The 16,723-nt window shown below is 53.0% G+C and overlaps 5 protein-coding genes across 5 annotated transcripts; 3 read left to right on the top strand and 2 right to left on the bottom strand.

Annotated features, from left to right (window-relative positions):
• Window positions 1-2,521: 2,521 nt before the first annotated feature.
• On the top strand, window positions 2,522-3,252 carry JDV02_003548 (uncharacterized protein; the record flags this gene model as incomplete). The annotated part of the gene is made up of 2 exons (XM_047984680.1): window positions 2,522-2,606; window positions 2,693-3,252. 2 exons carry the CDS (start codon window positions 2,522-2,524, stop codon window positions 3,250-3,252), a joined length of 645 nt encoding a protein of 214 aa, XP_047840654.1.
• A 1,704-nt stretch (window positions 3,253-4,956) lies between these two features.
• Window positions 4,957-5,485, top strand: JDV02_003547 (uncharacterized protein; the record flags this gene model as incomplete). Its single annotated transcript, XM_047984679.1, has 4 exons — window positions 4,957-5,034; window positions 5,100-5,161; window positions 5,228-5,299; window positions 5,398-5,485. 4 exons carry the CDS (start codon window positions 4,957-4,959, stop codon window positions 5,483-5,485), a joined length of 300 nt encoding a protein of 99 aa, XP_047840653.1.
• Window positions 5,486-6,588: 1,103 nt separating this feature from the next.
• PTR2_2 (peptide transporter ptr2) lies at window positions 6,589-8,063 on the bottom strand (the record flags this gene model as incomplete). The annotated part of the gene is made up of 3 exons (XM_047984678.1): window positions 6,589-7,297; window positions 7,363-7,531; window positions 7,586-8,063. 3 exons carry the CDS (start codon window positions 8,061-8,063, stop codon window positions 6,589-6,591), a joined length of 1,356 nt encoding a protein of 451 aa, XP_047840652.1.
• A 2,452-nt stretch (window positions 8,064-10,515) lies between these two features.
• Window positions 10,516-12,177, top strand: JDV02_003545 (uncharacterized protein; the record flags this gene model as incomplete). Its single annotated transcript, XM_047984677.1, has 2 exons — window positions 10,516-10,587; window positions 10,651-12,177. The coding sequence occupies 2 exons, from the start codon at window positions 10,516-10,518 to the stop codon at window positions 12,175-12,177; spliced, it is 1,599 nt and encodes a 532-aa protein (XP_047840651.1).
• A 218-nt stretch (window positions 12,178-12,395) lies between these two features.
• Window positions 12,396-16,370, bottom strand: JDV02_003544 (uncharacterized protein; the record flags this gene model as incomplete). The annotated part of the gene is made up of 3 exons (XM_047984676.1): window positions 12,396-12,800; window positions 12,864-13,090; window positions 13,154-16,370. 3 exons carry the CDS (start codon window positions 16,368-16,370, stop codon window positions 12,396-12,398), a joined length of 3,849 nt encoding a protein of 1,282 aa, XP_047840650.1.
• Window positions 16,371-16,723: the final 353 nt, after the last annotated feature.

Raw genomic sequence — 16,723 nt, 5'->3', positions numbered from 1 at the left:
CTAACCCTAACCCTAACCCTAACCCTAACCCTAACCCTAACCCTAACCCTAACCCTAACCCTAACCCTAACCCTAACCCTAACCCTAACCCTAACCCTAACCCTAACCCTAACCCTAACCCTAACCCTAACCCTAACCCTAACCCTAACCCTAACCCTAACCCTAACCCTTAGCTAACTTACCTATGCTATTAGGCCCTATAGAGGTAACCTTAACCTAATTACTATCTATAGCTGCCCCTTTTATAATATAAGTTATAAAATATAAGGCTATAATATTTATTAAGGCGATTATTTATATTAAGCTACCTTTTATATTATTATTATTATAAGGTATAATTATTTATAGTTAAATAGCTAGATTATATATATAAGGTAGATAGATATTATTAAGTTTAATATAGTTTAATTATTTATAGCGCTTTAAATAGATATATATCGCTATCTATAACTTAAAATTCTACCCTTAAGGGTAGAAGTAAGTCGCTAGAGCTTCTTTCCTTCCTATAGTATAACCTACCTTCTACTTAATACTCTATAGTTTAGTTTCTACCCTTAGGGGTAGAGGCATAGCTCCTCCCCTCCGCTAGCTTGCCTATGCTTTCTAGCCCTATATACCTTAACCTTAACCTAATTGCTATCTATGCTTATGCCCTTTATAATCCTCGAAGAATCCCGTAAGATTTTTATAATATCATTCTTGCCAAGCCTAGATGCCTTCTCTATAATTGTCTCCCCTCGTTCGTCGACACTATTAGTCTGCGCCCCTTGCCCAAGCAAGAAGCGTACCATTTCCGCTTGAGAGTCTCCAGAAATGTGGTCAGCGATGCCATCTTCCACAGCGAAGTGTAGCGCACAGCCCCACGGAACCTCTACTGGCTTCATGTCCTTGTCGTACACCGTTTTCGTGAACATTTCGTTTACACTGGCGCCATTATCAATGAGCAACCTGGCGTTAGCAATCCGACCATACTGCACAGCCTGCCGGAGAGCCTGCGAGCCCTGCACGCGCGCTCCGTGCTTAAGCATGAGATGCAGTATATCCGGCTGAGCAAGTCTTGCCGCGGCACCAAGAAAAGTGTCTTTGTTAGAGATGTAGTGACCATCAGGGTCAGCCCCTTTCGAGAGCAGATACTCGGTCAATGCAAGAGCATTGCGAGTGACAGCCAGTGCTAGGGGGGAGACTGCCCGTTCGAGGCTGATATTGGGACTCATTCCATAATCGAAAAGGACGCGAAAGATGTCCGCAGAATTCCCAATAATCGCTTCGTGGATAACACCATCTTCATAAATACCCCACTTCTTTGGGATGTCGGTGCCAGCAAGACCTTTGGAAAGGCGCGGTTCCCATTTATTTTGCTTGTCAACACACCCTGGGAGATGATCAAAGAGGAAGCGAAGGCAATCGGCCTGGCCTTCTCTGGCTGCAGTCTGCAGAAGAAACTGATCAGGCGGAAGAGAAGTCGGGGGAAGGTTTCGCGCTTCCACGAGCAGCTTTTGAAGTTTTCCGATGTCGCTGGTGGAACATGCCCTTATAAGTTGCCGACCGAGCTCTTCTGTAGCAGCGTAAGCCCTGGAAACTCCTACGGAATCGAAATCGCGACAGTACCTGCCATGATCAAAAGATGGCAACGTTCTCTTTTGAACGCGTGCCGTTGATTATCCGGAAATTGAAAGTTCACAGAAGATATCCAAGATATTGGTGTCGGTCTGTAAGCTTTCGTTGTTTCGCCACCTATGTACCATTTTGACGGTGGAGCTAGGACCACCTCTCGTGTGGTGAAGAAGAACAATCATTCTAGAAAATTCTGTGCCATCGTGCGTTGAGCGCATTCGGATCATCAATGTTGCGACTTTTCTCGGCATAAAACCGGGCCTTGATTTGATGCAGTCTAGATAACGGAGGTCGCTTATCCGCTTTGTCAGAGATATCATTCTCCTTGGCGTAGCCTAATGGAACTTTTTACTAATCCCGTAAATGAATGCCACTTTTCTTATTATTCGCCTTACTAAGGTGAAATATAGGTGCTATATTATAGCATACGTGAGATTGAATAGAATGCTACCCACTTAGACCAGCTTGGCTCCTCGCATAGCCTACCCGTAACTTGCTAAGGTGTATTTGCATCCACACCGAAAGGCAGGTCGGGATCGCCATTGGCAGGCGGCTCTTTTCGAAATGATGATTACCTCTATGCTCGTACCATACAGTCAGACCAAAGAGATGAGATCTATGCGGCCAGGCCATGTTGTGGTTGTCCCTGCTAAAGCCACATCCCTCTCATTCAAGTGATTTTGTCAGAAAGATTCCACTACGTGCGCAAGATCCTTGGTACCGTCTAGAACCTTGTTGCTAGGATTCAAATCCGCGAGGTAGAGCGTTACTTGACTGCATGGAAAACATGTATAAAGAGGCCGGAGCAGCGCAGCAACCCGTAACCAACTGGAAAGGCACAAACACTGCAGAATCACACTGAATTTGAACCTCAAAAAGCTCTCTTGAGAGCATTCGCTAAGCCACCATGCTTTTCCTTAAACAAGCACTCTCCCTTGTCCTTGCATCGACCTTGGCTATCAGTGTCTATGGTGCCCCGGTAGAAGCCAACGGTGAGTCTAAAGAACCTACTAGGTTTGGAGACTGGCAGTCTGCCAAGGTCACTCGTCGTCAATACTAACCAAATTGCGTCCATCAGACAAGGACATTGCTTACGCTCTTGCCGAGGCGCCGAATGGGCATAGCGAAATCCATTCGATCGAGAAACGCTCACCTCCTACGGAGTTGGAGATTACGGCGTACTTGACCAATGTCACTCAGAACAACGACATCCGTAGTAAGATCGTCTTCTGGTCGGGGGTGTCCATTGAAGAATCACAACGCTTTGCCCGGTCCCACGGCCGATATACCCTTGAAATGTTGATCGAGGAGAAGACTGAGTGGGCACCCTACCAGACTAGCCAGGAATATAAGGGCTACTGGCCTAGCTGGGATGAGGCACTGAGGAACTTTTGGGACCCTGCCTCGAAGGCGCTAGCTGAACTATGCATCAACGACGTCTACGTGTACCTCACACAGGAACGCGCGGATGAGCAATGCGGCCCAAACTGTACGAGAGTCTGGTTCCGGAAGGAGAAGCCCGCACTTCTCAGGTCTCTGCACTCGACCGATAATCCGAGGGTCCGCAGCATTAAGAAGTTCATTAAGGCTGGAACAGGCTCTGAGTACGAAGGAGACATTAATAGCCTGTTGGGATAAGCGCATTGAGAAGTTTCCCAAGCTTACCGCTGTTTACAGTGGTGTCAGTTGATAGCTACAAGGGCGAGTGTGCTTCGTTCGAGCGAAGAAATCAAAGGCGGGGGGATCTCACGCGCCTTTGAAGGCCTTGAGTCTTCTTTGGCAAAGGAAATATCCCAGAAAGGTTAGGAAGTCGGAGATGACACGGGGGAAATGGCTGCATAAAATGAGAAATCCCCTTCAACAGGTGCCTACCTCAGTCGCACTAATTCACTCTTTCATTCGTCATGCTTATGAACCAAATAGAAACCCAAGGCGTGTTTCATTCGAACATCACTATTGGCAAAGGTTGACATACAGAACACCATGCGTGTCCTCGTGGCTAATAATGAGTAATGCTGTGCCAAGCGTTACCACTATTATAGGCGCCCTTGCATTATCGTTATTCGGGCATTCCTAGCCAATTAAGTACGCGCACTCATATACACGTTCACAGCAATTGATGCTGCCACTCACCTCGCCGTTCTCTGCCTCTCGGATACATCTAGAGCTAAACTGATAGACACGAGCTTGTAATGCCAATTCGGACCGTCGCATTGAAGGCCACGCCATCTCTCTCCGGCGGCGACGACATGGTGTATGTCCACCTAAGCTGTTGCCTCGACACGCTCAGTCTCCATACGATGCGAAGGAGAGCCAGTCGCCTTCAGCGCCTATCCTGACCTACCTGCAGACGAATCCCAATCGAACACTTAACACTGTAATACCATGGAACTGGACAAGCAGGACGAAGAATGACTAGTCGTGCATTCTGTTCGTCGCGATGCAAGGCGACTAAAGCCCTGCGGGCTGGACTCTGCCATACACAAGGGCAACAGGGATATGAAGCCCGTCCTTGCGAGATCTGGCTTTGGGGGGGGGGGGATAGTTTCCTCCCAATTCGTTGACCTCGGTGGACGGTGGACTACCTAGTCGTAGTCTGCGACTACCGGCTTAGTAGTAGTAGCCGGGTCGTGTTGCAACTATGAGTAAGGTAAACAATCTAGCTGGGTACCCATCACGAGCAAGCACTAAAGACCCGTCGGGTTATATTGGGGCCTAGCTCTAGCCCACGAATACCCAGAGGGTGCTCCTGGGTACTTAATAAAGCCCATAGTAATAAATAAGATACCCATTTCTAATCCCTAAAAAATACTTATTTTCTAAGCTCAATTCTACTCTTAGTAAAGGGTATATTGCGACGCGAGGCTGTAGTACTAGCTATATTATAACTTAGTACTTATTTGGCCCAGGGATGGGTCTCTACTATAGTAACGTAAGTTAACTATACTCTATACTAAGCCTGGGCTATAGTGTCACCCTGTCCCCTATGCAATTAAAGTCGACTGCTGGGCTATAGTAACTTAGTAATTGCGGCTCGCGGGCCGCGCGCAATAAAAGCCATCAAGGTCTCCTAGGCTCCAGCAGCAATTGAGGCCAGCTGGCTATGTGCGTAGACGGATGAAATGGTGCTATAGCCCGCTATAAGGCAGGGGTTATTACTAGCCGCAGCGAGCTTAGCAGGCCTCGAGAGATAGAAATAGAGGAGCGAAGCACAATATTATAAATAGTAATGCTCTTATATAAAAGATAGAGTCTCTCCTTTCGAGGTAGAGTTTATTGATCCCATTCGCTTTAACAATCATTAAGCCGACTTAGCAAATACCATAACTCAATCGTCTCACCATGAAGCTCGCCCTTCTCGCAAGCACTATTTTCGCGGCTACCGGCCTCGCCAGCCCTATCGAGGCCCATGACAAGCATGTCCGTAACCCGACCGTCTCCCTCCTATAGGTGGTGCGGTTGTAGCTGATGATTATCGTTGATAGCTCATCTCCTATACGTTCGAGCGTAACAAGAACTTTATGGAAAGTGACCTTAAGGTCCAGAAGTACGTTTCTCGAGTAGCGCGAGGGGATAAACGAAGAAACGTCCTTTGACTCTAACGGCGGCCTAGGATCATTGTAGATGCTACGGGCATGGACGACTGGATCTGCAGCCGATCCTTCCCTCCGATCTGCCACCCCCCGTAAGTCTTGGGTTTCCCTAACATCTATGCCCCCTCCCCGCCCCTCCTCTCTGCGTGGCTGGACTCTAACATGCTGACTGCGACATACGCTTATATAGGCCACTGGAGACGGACGTCATTAAGAAGCTAGAGGCTTTGCCCGGCGTTATTATCCGTCGTACTGTCCGTGAGTGCACGAGCACTTAGCTATGACCCGGCGCAATTAGCCTTAAATAATGGAATCTACGGTAAACAGTTGGGAAGGAGGCTCCTCTCGCACGGGACTATCTCACAACTGGATATAGCTAGCCGCCTTAGAACATAGTGTGTTAGTGAACGAAGGCGCGGGAGGAGATTAGGAGGCTGCCCAGGCGTAAAACGGCTAAAGGAATGGCTAGGGGTAAAAGGGATAGAAGGATAAGACTATAAGTATAGCTATAAAAGGGAGAATACTATCCTAGTAGAGCTAGAGACGTTACGCCTCTTTAGTCATAGCCGATAATACTCACTCTTTTGCCTTAACCTCGATACTTTAGTATCGCATAAACAGCTAGCCTTATATCGAGTAATATCTACGCTTAGAATATTCGTCCGCGGAAGCCGATACTATAATCCGTGCACTAAGGTCGAGCGCCTATACGCGTTATACTTTAACTTCGTTAAGGTTAAAGCTTTAATACTAGTTATATATATTAGAATACTAGCCCTTAATTATATAGACTCTATACTATAAAGCAAATCTTTCCTCTAAGTATAAAGGGCAGTATACTATCGTGCGCTTATAGATAGCTCTTTAAGATAATTCTCATTAAATTCATATAATGCTAACTATAAACCCTATAGAGCCAATTGTCTCACACAGGCCGTTACTAGGAGTAGAAGCCACGCTTGCGTCTTCTGTGCGGTATGTGTTTTGCAATGGGCCTGACGCCTCTCGCGACCGACTCTAAGCCGGACCCCTATAGCTTTGACCCCTGTAGCTTTGAGGGACCAGCGCCTGCAAAGCAAACCCCCCATGCCTCGACCGGGACGCTGTGTGAAAAGGTTAACGGTGGCTAGCCGGAGTTATACGCTACTTTCCTATTGAGCGTAAGAATAACTATAACGTATGACTATAAGAAATTCGGGGGAGGTTAGACCGTGCCTATCGCGTATTGGATGATGAGTCGAGACTACCACGCCTAAGTCGGCCTTCGTCGGGTCCCGTCTCTGCATACCGCTCCGTAGCCAAGTCTCAACTACATACTAAAGCATGACGGCATACATTCCGGATCTCGAACAACTATAGAATGATCTATCCAACTTAGCCTCTACTCGAGGTGTACCCCCTTCTCCTTCTCTGCCCGTGCCGCATCAACCTTGACATCAAGGGCGAACAGGTCATTCTCGAGCTTATCATAGTTGCGAAAAAAGTACCACAACAAGATGGTAGAAGCAAAGAAGGCGCCGCCCAGACACGCGTACATGGTAATCAGTCCAGGGTCGTAAGCGGTACGGGAAACGGCAATGCCGAGGGCCGATGCGACTGCGGTTGTTAGCATGACCATGGCCGTCACGAAGCCCTTCAACCTCTTAGGTGCTTTCGTGTATGCGTATTCGAATGTCGCTGTCTGCACCAGTACTTCGAAAGTCGCAAGACCAAGGTACACGGGTAGCTGCAGCATGACATTCGCTTGGTTCGGGATGCGGCCCCCCTCGGATGCTGGGCAGTTCAACGGTGCGTCGTAGCAAGGGCCTGCCGAGTAGACAATCTTCTGCACTATCGCGGCATAGCTGATGCCAGTGGCTCCACAGATGAACCCTGTGGTCATTCGTCGAACAGGTCCAAACGGAATATTCTTTCGGCGCAGAAATGGTATAAGGAAGGCTCTGATCAGATAAGTGTTGACGATGCCGAAAAGCAGGGTGAAGTTGTAGAGGATGTCGTTGGGAAGGCCGTGAGTCTCCATTGTCGCGGCCTGAGAGATTAGATTGTTTGTCGCTTGCAGGTAGCACAAGTAGGCAATTGGTTGAGGGATGCTGTGTTTCGTCAGACAAGCGACTTGACTAAACGTGGGGTTTCATACAGGACGCGACATGCGTACAAGCCCCTCTTCAACTCTTCGACAAACTCGTCATCGTACGGAACGTCCGAAGCGCCATATTGGGCCCGAAGGGCGGACGGTTTCGCAGCATCCATCTTGCCGCCATGGCGAATGGCGATGACCACGGCTTTGAATGCGTGGCCTAGGACGGGCTCAGGTTTTGCCTCCACTGTGCTGGAATTAGCGTTGAGCTAAAGATGTTTCCAGTGAAAGGGTATCTTACCGTACTTTCCTCCGCCAGACACTAACAGCAGAATGGAGGCGACAAACACACAGAGCGGAAGCAGAAACGCGGCCCAAAACCCAACTTTGAGAGCAAGCCAGGTTGTCGGTATCCCGGATAGGCATCCAACCAGAGCCAGGTTAAAGTAGATGTACATGATATTGGTGATGGTTATCTGAGGGTCCACTATGACACGCTCTCCGCTCTTGAGTGTCTTGACCCTTTGGAACTTCTCGGGATATTGGTCGAGCAGCAACGGTCCAATATTGGGCTTGAATCCGCCGGTGCCCAGTCCTAGGAAGATGATGGTAATGATAAGGCCGGGCAAACCGGCGTGAGCCCGAGTGGCCGCGTGAAAAGACGTAGCAAAGAGCATAGCGATACCCAGCAGGTATAGGCCGGCTGAGTAGAGAATCGTCTTGTAGCGTCCGAGGTACGAATCGGCAATGTACGCCCCGACGAGCGGCGTCAGATACATCCAAAACGTCAGACAGTACGATATCGTGGTTGCATTTGCCTGTCCCAAGCCTAACGCACCCGGTCTGAGGGGATCATCCAACGGGTTCTGCACGTAGTTCTCTGCTCCAAAATTAGCTCGCCCTGCCGCGATTCGAGGTGATTCACTCACGCAGCGGGCCAGACAACCCAAAATACGTAAAGCGCTCCGCGGCTTCGATAATGACTACGAACCAAGACATAAGGGGAATTGAAGCGGTCACGTAGCGCAATACGCTCTTTTCATGTTCGGTTGGCGTCCCGCCGTCTGGAGTCAGAGGTGCTGTCTCCATCGCAGCGCAATCCTGCTCGACATGGTCGGCGGACTCGGCCCTAAAAGCGTGTCAGCACAAGTCCTGGCTAGCTGTTTCGTTGAACCTGCCTGACATTTGACGTTTGTCAATGCCTTCACTCATTGCAGCGATGAACTTGTCCACTCTACAGATGGGGATGAGAGGCGATGAACACGTAGGGCTGCGGAAAATGGAACGCACGAAGTAGGGATTACACCACAGCTGTGCAGCAAGACGCACGTGGAACAATATCCCGGTGACTACGGAGCACAGCCTTTCTTATACCTGTGCTACGACTGTCATGTTGTTAGCCCAGCCCCCGCGCGGCAGTTATCATGCACCCTCAAGGCTGGTACACACGATCTAAGATGGTTGTTCTGGGGAATCGGCGGGGTAGAAGTGCCACAGCCAAATTGTTTCAGATGTCATCGCCCCGCAGCACTGCCTTAAGCCTGAGTTGATTGTACTTTCTATGTCAATGTGGCTTAATCGCAGCTGTGCGTGTAATTAATGGGTGCGGGGACGAACATGTCCTTGTATCGGGGCAATTGACTCCATTGCAGGTACGCCTCATGCGCAAGGTCCAAGTAGTCTGCGTCGGCAGGATCGAGCGGATCACTCGTGAGATGTCGTTGCTGGATGCCCATCGTTGATGAGGACTCGGACCGAGCCCCGGCCTCTGTCACGAACGGATGCTGGACGCCGTGTAAGACGGATGTCGGACCGCTCTGGGGCGAACCGCATCTCGGTTGCCCATGACCTTGCTTGCGCCCATTCCGGCTGCGGGTACGAGGTTCGTTCCGATGCCAATAAACGGGGCTAAGACGAATAGCCATAAACCTCGCGCCCGTTTTAGTCGGACGGAGACGCAGCCTAGCAACTCAACTAACTAAAATAGCGAAGGACGCTATAAAGGCGCGTGACATTCGGGCCACCTCGACATTTGATTCCCTCAAGAATCATAGGTTGATCTGCCTAGACGTTCACTCAGCTGATAGTCGACCTTGAACCAGAAGTTAACTGTCCCCAGCGTCGGAGCGCAAAATCCAAGACGGCAAAGCCTCGCGTATAGAGGATCAGGCTGTAGGAATGCCTCCTGAAGGACAAGGTTATTGACTCATTGGGCTACTAGATGAGATGAAACGGCCAACGCTCTATACCCTGGCAAGCCTCGTTCATGGTAGTACTGATTCGTGCCTGAGTCATGGTCCATAACGCAGTCAGCGCTGCAGTTGGGCATTGCAGCACCATCCTCTTGTGACAACCTCCATATCGACCTCAACACCGAAGGTCCAGGAGGCGCCCTGTCACCCGTCAGCTGCGGGGAAGCTGAACAACCGGCCCCCGCCCCCGCCCCCGCCCCCGCCCCCATCCCCTCCAAACCCCACTAGCGTGACGCCAAAACAGCTTGGGGACAAACGCAGAGATTCTCCTTATTAGGACGTGCCCGCTTGCAATATTGAAATCGCTACAAAAGCTTTCCAGAGCATATACACCTGGGCAGGACTTTTGTCCATTGCGACTGTTTTGTAGGTTCTGGCGTCTCAGAGAACAATGTCGACGAAAATGGTGTAGCGTATGCTATCCAGACGACTGAGCCACGAGAGCCTGATATGATATAGTCTGCCGCCATTTGTGCGCACAGATCGCCATGTCATGGTGAAAGGAAAGGCGCGTTACGCAGACGGTGGAACTTGGCATCTGGTGAGGTGTACCCGATACAGTTGGTGGATAGAGCGGCGATATGTGTACCACGACCATCCAAGACGCTCTGCAAGCCGCCCCTCCACTCGCGCTACAGAGATGCCGTTTGGACGGGCGAACGAAGCCACTCGCGCACGGTCCACCAGAAAGTCCCGAATCGGAAATCTAAAAGTCGGACCGTTCCCGATTTCTGTCTGCATGGGGGCCCGACCTTCTGCACGGAGCCCCTACCAGATCGAGCCCAAGTCATGTCTTGATGCTGCTTTTGGCCCCATCAGATGTCAAGTGCTGAATTGCGAGAGTTCGAACTGGATGACGACCACACGGTGCTTCGATGTTCTGCGGCCGATAAATCGCAGACAAATAAGCTGTGGAACCTCACTTCTCTCGTGCTTCATAATATTATGCGAGTATTCTGAGACTTTCCAGAACTAAATCATGTCTCTAGCGAGCCTGCTGCCGCCCTATGATGCCTTCCGTTTGCTCAACGGACGCACGTTACTGCAAGGTGTAGGTGTCCCTCAGGCCCCGTAGCGTGCGGCTTGTGGTAGCAAACTAAACCAACGCCTTCAGATCATCGCCTTTTGGATCGTCAAGACTGTCGTCACAATCGTCTACCGCTTGCTGTTCCACCCTCTCGCCCACGTCCCCGGGCCCAAGCTGGCCGCAATATCAGACCTGCCCTTCATCGCCTACTTCTTCCGTGGCGACTCGCACACTGTAGTGCTCAGATGGCATGAGAAGTACGGAGAGGTCGTCAGGATAGGGCCGGACGAGCTGTCGTTCAACAACGAGCAGGCGTGGAAGGAAATCTACGGTACGAATAAGACTAGGATCTTTGTCAAGGATCGGTACCACCCGGCGCGGCCCGTGAACAACAGGGTCGGCAAGGGCATCGTCCCCGCCACCGGCAAAGACCACACCCGGCAGCGCCGCCTGCTGTCCCACGCCTTCTCCGATAGCGCGCTCCGCCAGCAGGAGGCCCTCATTAAGCAGAGTGTGGATCTGTTCATGCACCGTATCGACGAGAGCTGGGAGTCGACGGGAGCCTTTGACGCCGCCAAGTGGTTCAACCTCCTCACCTTCGACGTCATCGGCGACCTTGCCTTTGGCGAGCCCTTCGGCTGCCTGCGTGACGCGGCCGCGCATCGGTACACCGTCCTCGTGGGCAAAGCGCTGGGCACGCTGCCGAGGCTCAACCTCCTCCGCAGGCTCTGGATCTGGCGGCTGTGGTTCCCGCGCCACACGCCGCGGTACCTCATTCGCCAGATCGTCGAGATGCAGGACATGGCGAGGGATAAGCTGGATCGGCGGTTGCAGCGCACGATGGCGCGCGAGGATTTGATCGGACATATCCTGACTCATCAGACGGAGGAGCTCACGATGGACGAGGGCGAGTTGCGCGGGAATGCGTCCACATTCATTTCAGCGGGGAGCGAGACGACGGCGAGTGCACTTACGGGTATTGCGTATTACTTGGCTTTGGACCCGTTACGGCAGCAGAGGCTTCGCGATGAGATTAACGTCACGTTTCCGCCAGGGTCGGAGGTGGGCCTTGAGGGAGCAGCGAAGATGGAATACCTAAACACCGTCATCCAAGAAGGCCTACGACTTTTCCCGCCCGTGGCCGGTGGACTGCATAGGGAAGCCTTGGAAGACACGTTTGTCTGCGGAATCCCCATCGCAAAGGGAGTGAGTTGCACCCGAGTCCTCACCACGCTGAAATTCAGATCAGGACCCGTCGCTGACCTGCAGACCATCGTGTCCTCCAACACATACGCCGCGGCCAACGACGAGAGGAACTTTACCGACGCGAAGCGCTTCGTCCCCGAGCGATGGCTGGCAGACGTAGACCCGCGATACGCCGCGGACAATAGGGGCGCCTCACAGCCGTTCAGCACCGGGGCCAAGGGGTGCATCGGCAAGAATCTGGCATATGCCGAGATGAGGCTGACTGTTTGCCGCCTTGTGAGGAGGTACTATTTGGATTTTGAGTCGCCTGCTGAAATTGCAGCGCATTGGGATCCGGCCCGCCAGCGGGCGTTTCTTCTTTGGCAGAAGAGGAGTCTCACGGTTCGATTGCATAGGGTGCCTAGTTAGACTGTCGCTATTTAGGACCGCGTTACGTTAGTAAAACGGACACACGTCAACTGAGCACTATGCCCTCTGAAGTTGTATACTTAGGGTAGCTCATCAGATTATAATACGTATTTGTAGGTCTCGGTAGCCCTACTAGTAGCCGCAAGTCGTCTAATATACTATTGCATAGTATAGAGATTAAGTTTGGCTCTCTTCTACCCCCGTCTCGTTGCTGTCGCTCAGTTCTTATCAAGTCTCCGTATTTCTTGATTCCTACCTGTCCTTCTCGCGCCCTTGGCCTTTCTCCACGCCCTGAGCGCCAGTAAAGTGTCTGCCCCAGAGACGAATTGCCCCACGATGAACACAGATCCTAGCCCCAATCCCAGCGCGATGGCCGTCTCGAACGGAGCCATCGCGCGTGTCAAGCACAGGGTTACGCCGCTCAAATCCGCAAATCCACTAATGGCGGTAGGTGGCAGCAGTGCGAGAAGCAATTGGTTACTGGTGTGTGAGACGGCTGTGACGCGGTTCATCTCGAAGCTGTCCGGAAATGGCTCGCCCGGAGTCAGCTCGGCAGTAGGGGTAGAGCGAAAATATAAAATGAGGGAGGCGAGGGCGACTATCAGAGTGACGAGACCGAGTACCTGCCGTAAGCCGTGAGCCTGCGTTCCCAAGAATGAAACGGGGACGGGCAGCGGCCGACAAACCTCATGTACAGTTTGGAAGTGCTTCGACGTAGATGTAGGCAAAACGCCAAATACTGTTGTGAGGACCAGAGACGGAGCCACGCCCGCCGCCCAGATGAGTTTTGTAGCCTTGGGCGTCCATGCCGGTAGGTCGTTGAGTTTGCGGAAGCGCACAGCAATGTTGCGTACACTGTTGAGCGTCAAGGCGAGCGGAAATAGGATGAACAGACCCAGGATCGCAATCCCGACTAAAGATGTCAGATAAGCTCTCATGACTCGTATCAACTCAGAGACTATCCGTGGAGACTTACTATGGATGACTAGAAATGTTGCAAAAGCGGAGAATGGGAAGCCGTTGATACTGACCGCCTGGACCACAGCGATTTGAGAGTCGCCGAGTCCTTGAGCAGCCTTTTGGCCATCCACAACAAACGTGTTGGCCCCATTAACGAAGCGTATGTTGCCTTGTGGGACGAACGACTTCAGAAAAGCCTGGGTCTTGTCGTTCAATCCGCTCATGGGCAGCGTGCCGCTCTTTTGAAGGCTACGGCCGACGACAAACAGCGCCGCCACACCGTCGCATGTGAGTGTGTCAACACCCTTCTGCGCCACGGCGGAGACGGCATCCGCGTCTAGAAGACGGGACAAGTTGAGACCCGTCAGCTGGTCCGGGACTTTGGTGTCGACTTGTCGGCCGACAAGCACAATTGAGCCAGTAGTAGACGCATCCAAGTCGTGTCCACGCTTCGCCTTGTCGGGTGCACCTAGGGAACGGTCACTCTTTCTGGGAGCGAGTAGCTTTTGTGCTGTAACAACTCCAGAGGTGCCGAGACCTTGGCCGAATCCGACTGCTGAGCCACTGACGGTGTCGTTGAAATCGACCTTGGTGTCGGAAATAGGGGCTGTGGGAGGCGTGGATGTACCGTTGATGATGGCCTTGATGCCACCGATGGCTTCGACGCCGTCGCCGACGCCGGTCAACAAGCCTCTTGCAAAGCCGTTGGCGATGCGCCCGATGTTCAAATTGGCCGTCAGGCTCGCGAGCCCGCCTGCGGCGCCGTTGCTGCCAGAGAGGTTGCCGAGCGCCTTGCTTGCCGTACCATTAGCGAGGAACCTCGATGTCAGGCCCTGTGCGAAATCCTCCGTTACTCTCCCGACGTCGAGGCTTCCATCCGGCAACGGTCGAAGCGGCTCAGGCGAAGCTTCTGGCTGAAGACCTAAGCCAACTGCGGCTCCAGAGCCAAGTCCCTTCCCGAGTCCAGAAGCTGCCGGGCCTCCATACTTAGCCAGCAGACTAGTCACGTTGCCGTCGCCTAATATCCCACCGAGGCCACCCGCCATGCCAGCCCTATTGAGAAGGCTTGTCGTGTTCACGCTACCAGCTACAGCGTTTGTGATGCCAAAGGCCAAGGTGCCAGCAATACGCGGCACGTCGCTCTGAGACGCCGGCGGCGGCGGCGCGAGTTGTTCGTTGGTTGCAAGTTTCAGCCCAGCGGCAGCCCCGGCCCCGATGCCCGCGCCCACATTGAGCGCGGTCAGGCCGATGTCGATGGGCGGCAACATAGACCCCAGCTTCTGGGCTTGTTCGCTGACGTTGAGGTTAACGCTCACCCCGTTGGAGAGGCCAAAGGCAAACCGTCCGGCGATGCGTGGTATGTCTGATGGCGACGCCGGGAGCGGGGGGGTAAGGTCTTTGTCAGTGAGCTTAAGTCCTTGCGCAACACCGTTACCCAAGCCGGATCCCAAGGAAAGGGCCGTGTCAGCGATGTTTACGGGCGGGAGCATCGTGCCGAGTTGGCCTCCCACGTCACTCAGGTTCAGGTTGTCAGACAGGGTCCTCGTGGCGCCAAAGGCGAACGAGCTGGCTATCCCTGGCAAGTCCTTTCCTGAGGTTGGCGGCGCCGGAGTGAGATCCTTCTTGGTGAGCTTGAAGCCCATGGAGGCTCCTGCGCCGACAGCACCGCCGACACCCAGCGCCGTGGCTCCAAAGTCGACCGGCGGGAACATGGACGCCACACCGCCAGGCCCAGTAACACTGCTTATGTTAATATTGCCTATCAGGCTGTTCGAGAGGCCGAACGACAATGCCCCGGCAATTTTGGGGATATCCGTAGGGCCAGCTGGCCGCGGGGGACCAATAGCCTTGTTATTGGCTAGGCGCAGCCCGACGACGGCACCGTTACCGAGTCCATTCCCAATGTCTAATGCCGTGGCTCCAAAGTCGACCGGCGGGAACATTGACGCCACACCGCCAGGCCCAGTAATACTGCTGAGGTTAATATTACCTATCAGGCTGTTCGAGAGGCCGAACGACAATGCCCCGGCAATTTTGGGGATATCCGTAGGGCCAACTGGCCGCGGGGGACCAATAGCCTTGTTGTTGGCTAGGCGCAGCCCGACGACGGCACCATTACCGAGCCCATTCCCAATGTCTAATGCCGTGGCCCCGAAGTCGATGGGAGGAAGCTTCGACGTCAGGCCACCAGGGCCCGTGAGGTTAATACTCTCTGTGAAAGACCGACTCAGTCCAAATCCAAAACTCCCCACCGCACCCTCGAGGCCTGTGGCGTTGTTGCCCAATGGAGCCGAAGCATTTGTCTCTGTGAGCCGGAGACCGGTCGCCGCGCCGCTTCCGACGGCGGTGCCCAAGGACGCAGCAAGGGGTCCGAGTGGCGGCAGCTGCAAGATACCGCTCTGACGCACGGCCTTGAGCGCCGTAGATGTAAGGCCCAGGGCCGCATTTCTTAGGACTGGGTTGAGTCCTGTGTTTTGCATCCCGTTCTCCCGCGCGACTTGCTCGCCTGTTGGTTTGGTCATGGACGCTGGTGCGAGGTTGAGACCCTGAGCAGCCCCCTCCCCGGCTCCCACACCACCGAAGAATCCTGCGCCGGCGAGGCCTGGGCCTGCACCTTTGAGAAGTTTTCCGATGACGTTGCTGGCGACATTCCCGATGGCGTCGCTGATGGGACCGCCGCCACCTTTTCCACCGCCCAACAATCCTCCAAGCAGGCCGCCGCCGCCGTCGCCTTTTACTCGACCGCCTTCACCGGTCGTGGCGTCATCCGTATTGCTGTTGCCTTCCTTCGCCCCCCTGTTGCCTCCCAAGAGACCTCCTAGCAGCTTATCGAACAGCCCTGCCCTCTTGACCAAATCTGCATCATGGCTCTCCCCTCGCCTTCTCAGGTCTAGCCTATAGGCGTCTTCCGTATTGGCGTTAACCTCATGGATATGTGTATTAAGATCATCTGATAGCTGGGACAGCTCGGACACGCCATACTTTGTCGCGAGCCCCCTTGATATGTCGCTTAACATGACAACAAAGACCAGATAGGTATGCCGGAGCTGGTGATCCTCGACGATCGAGCACGTTGTACCCTCGCACGTGGCATCCTGCAATGTCACAAGAGGAGTGTGGAGGGTCTCCTCCTGAGGGTCGATGGGGAGTTCATTGAATTCGTCTTCAAGTCCGGTTCCGATGACAACCATAAGAAGGAACGCCAGGAGGACGTGATGCCACGAAAAAGCCATGGCGTGATTCGTGAGCGCAATGAGGCAACGCCCAGGGGAGCTGCGACCAGGTGAGCAAGCCGCAACTGGGTCGTTATATAGGCAATGAGTAGAGATTGTGTATGAAAACCGATCGGCCGACCCGCGACATAAAACAGGAACGAGACCGAGTCCAAACCACAAGATGTGGCCTGGCTCGCGAGCCGGCGGTATCTACTAAAACTTCAGCCGATTGAGTCTACGTGCTTCGTTCCTTCCGACTGGAGCTCCTGAGCCAGTTCCCCTCTGGTCGCAGACTCTGTCTTGTCGAATATCCTCGGTTGGGGAAGGACGAGGTCTGTGTTTCATAATCGCAGGGTGCTCAAACAAACGTG

This window comes from Purpureocillium takamizusanense, chromosome 2 (genome assembly GCF_022605165.1).
Source record: "Purpureocillium takamizusanense chromosome 2, complete sequence".
NCBI lineage: Eukaryota > Fungi > Ascomycota > Sordariomycetes > Hypocreales > Ophiocordycipitaceae > Purpureocillium > Purpureocillium takamizusanense.
This window is presented reverse-complemented; position numbering and strand designations above follow the sequence as displayed.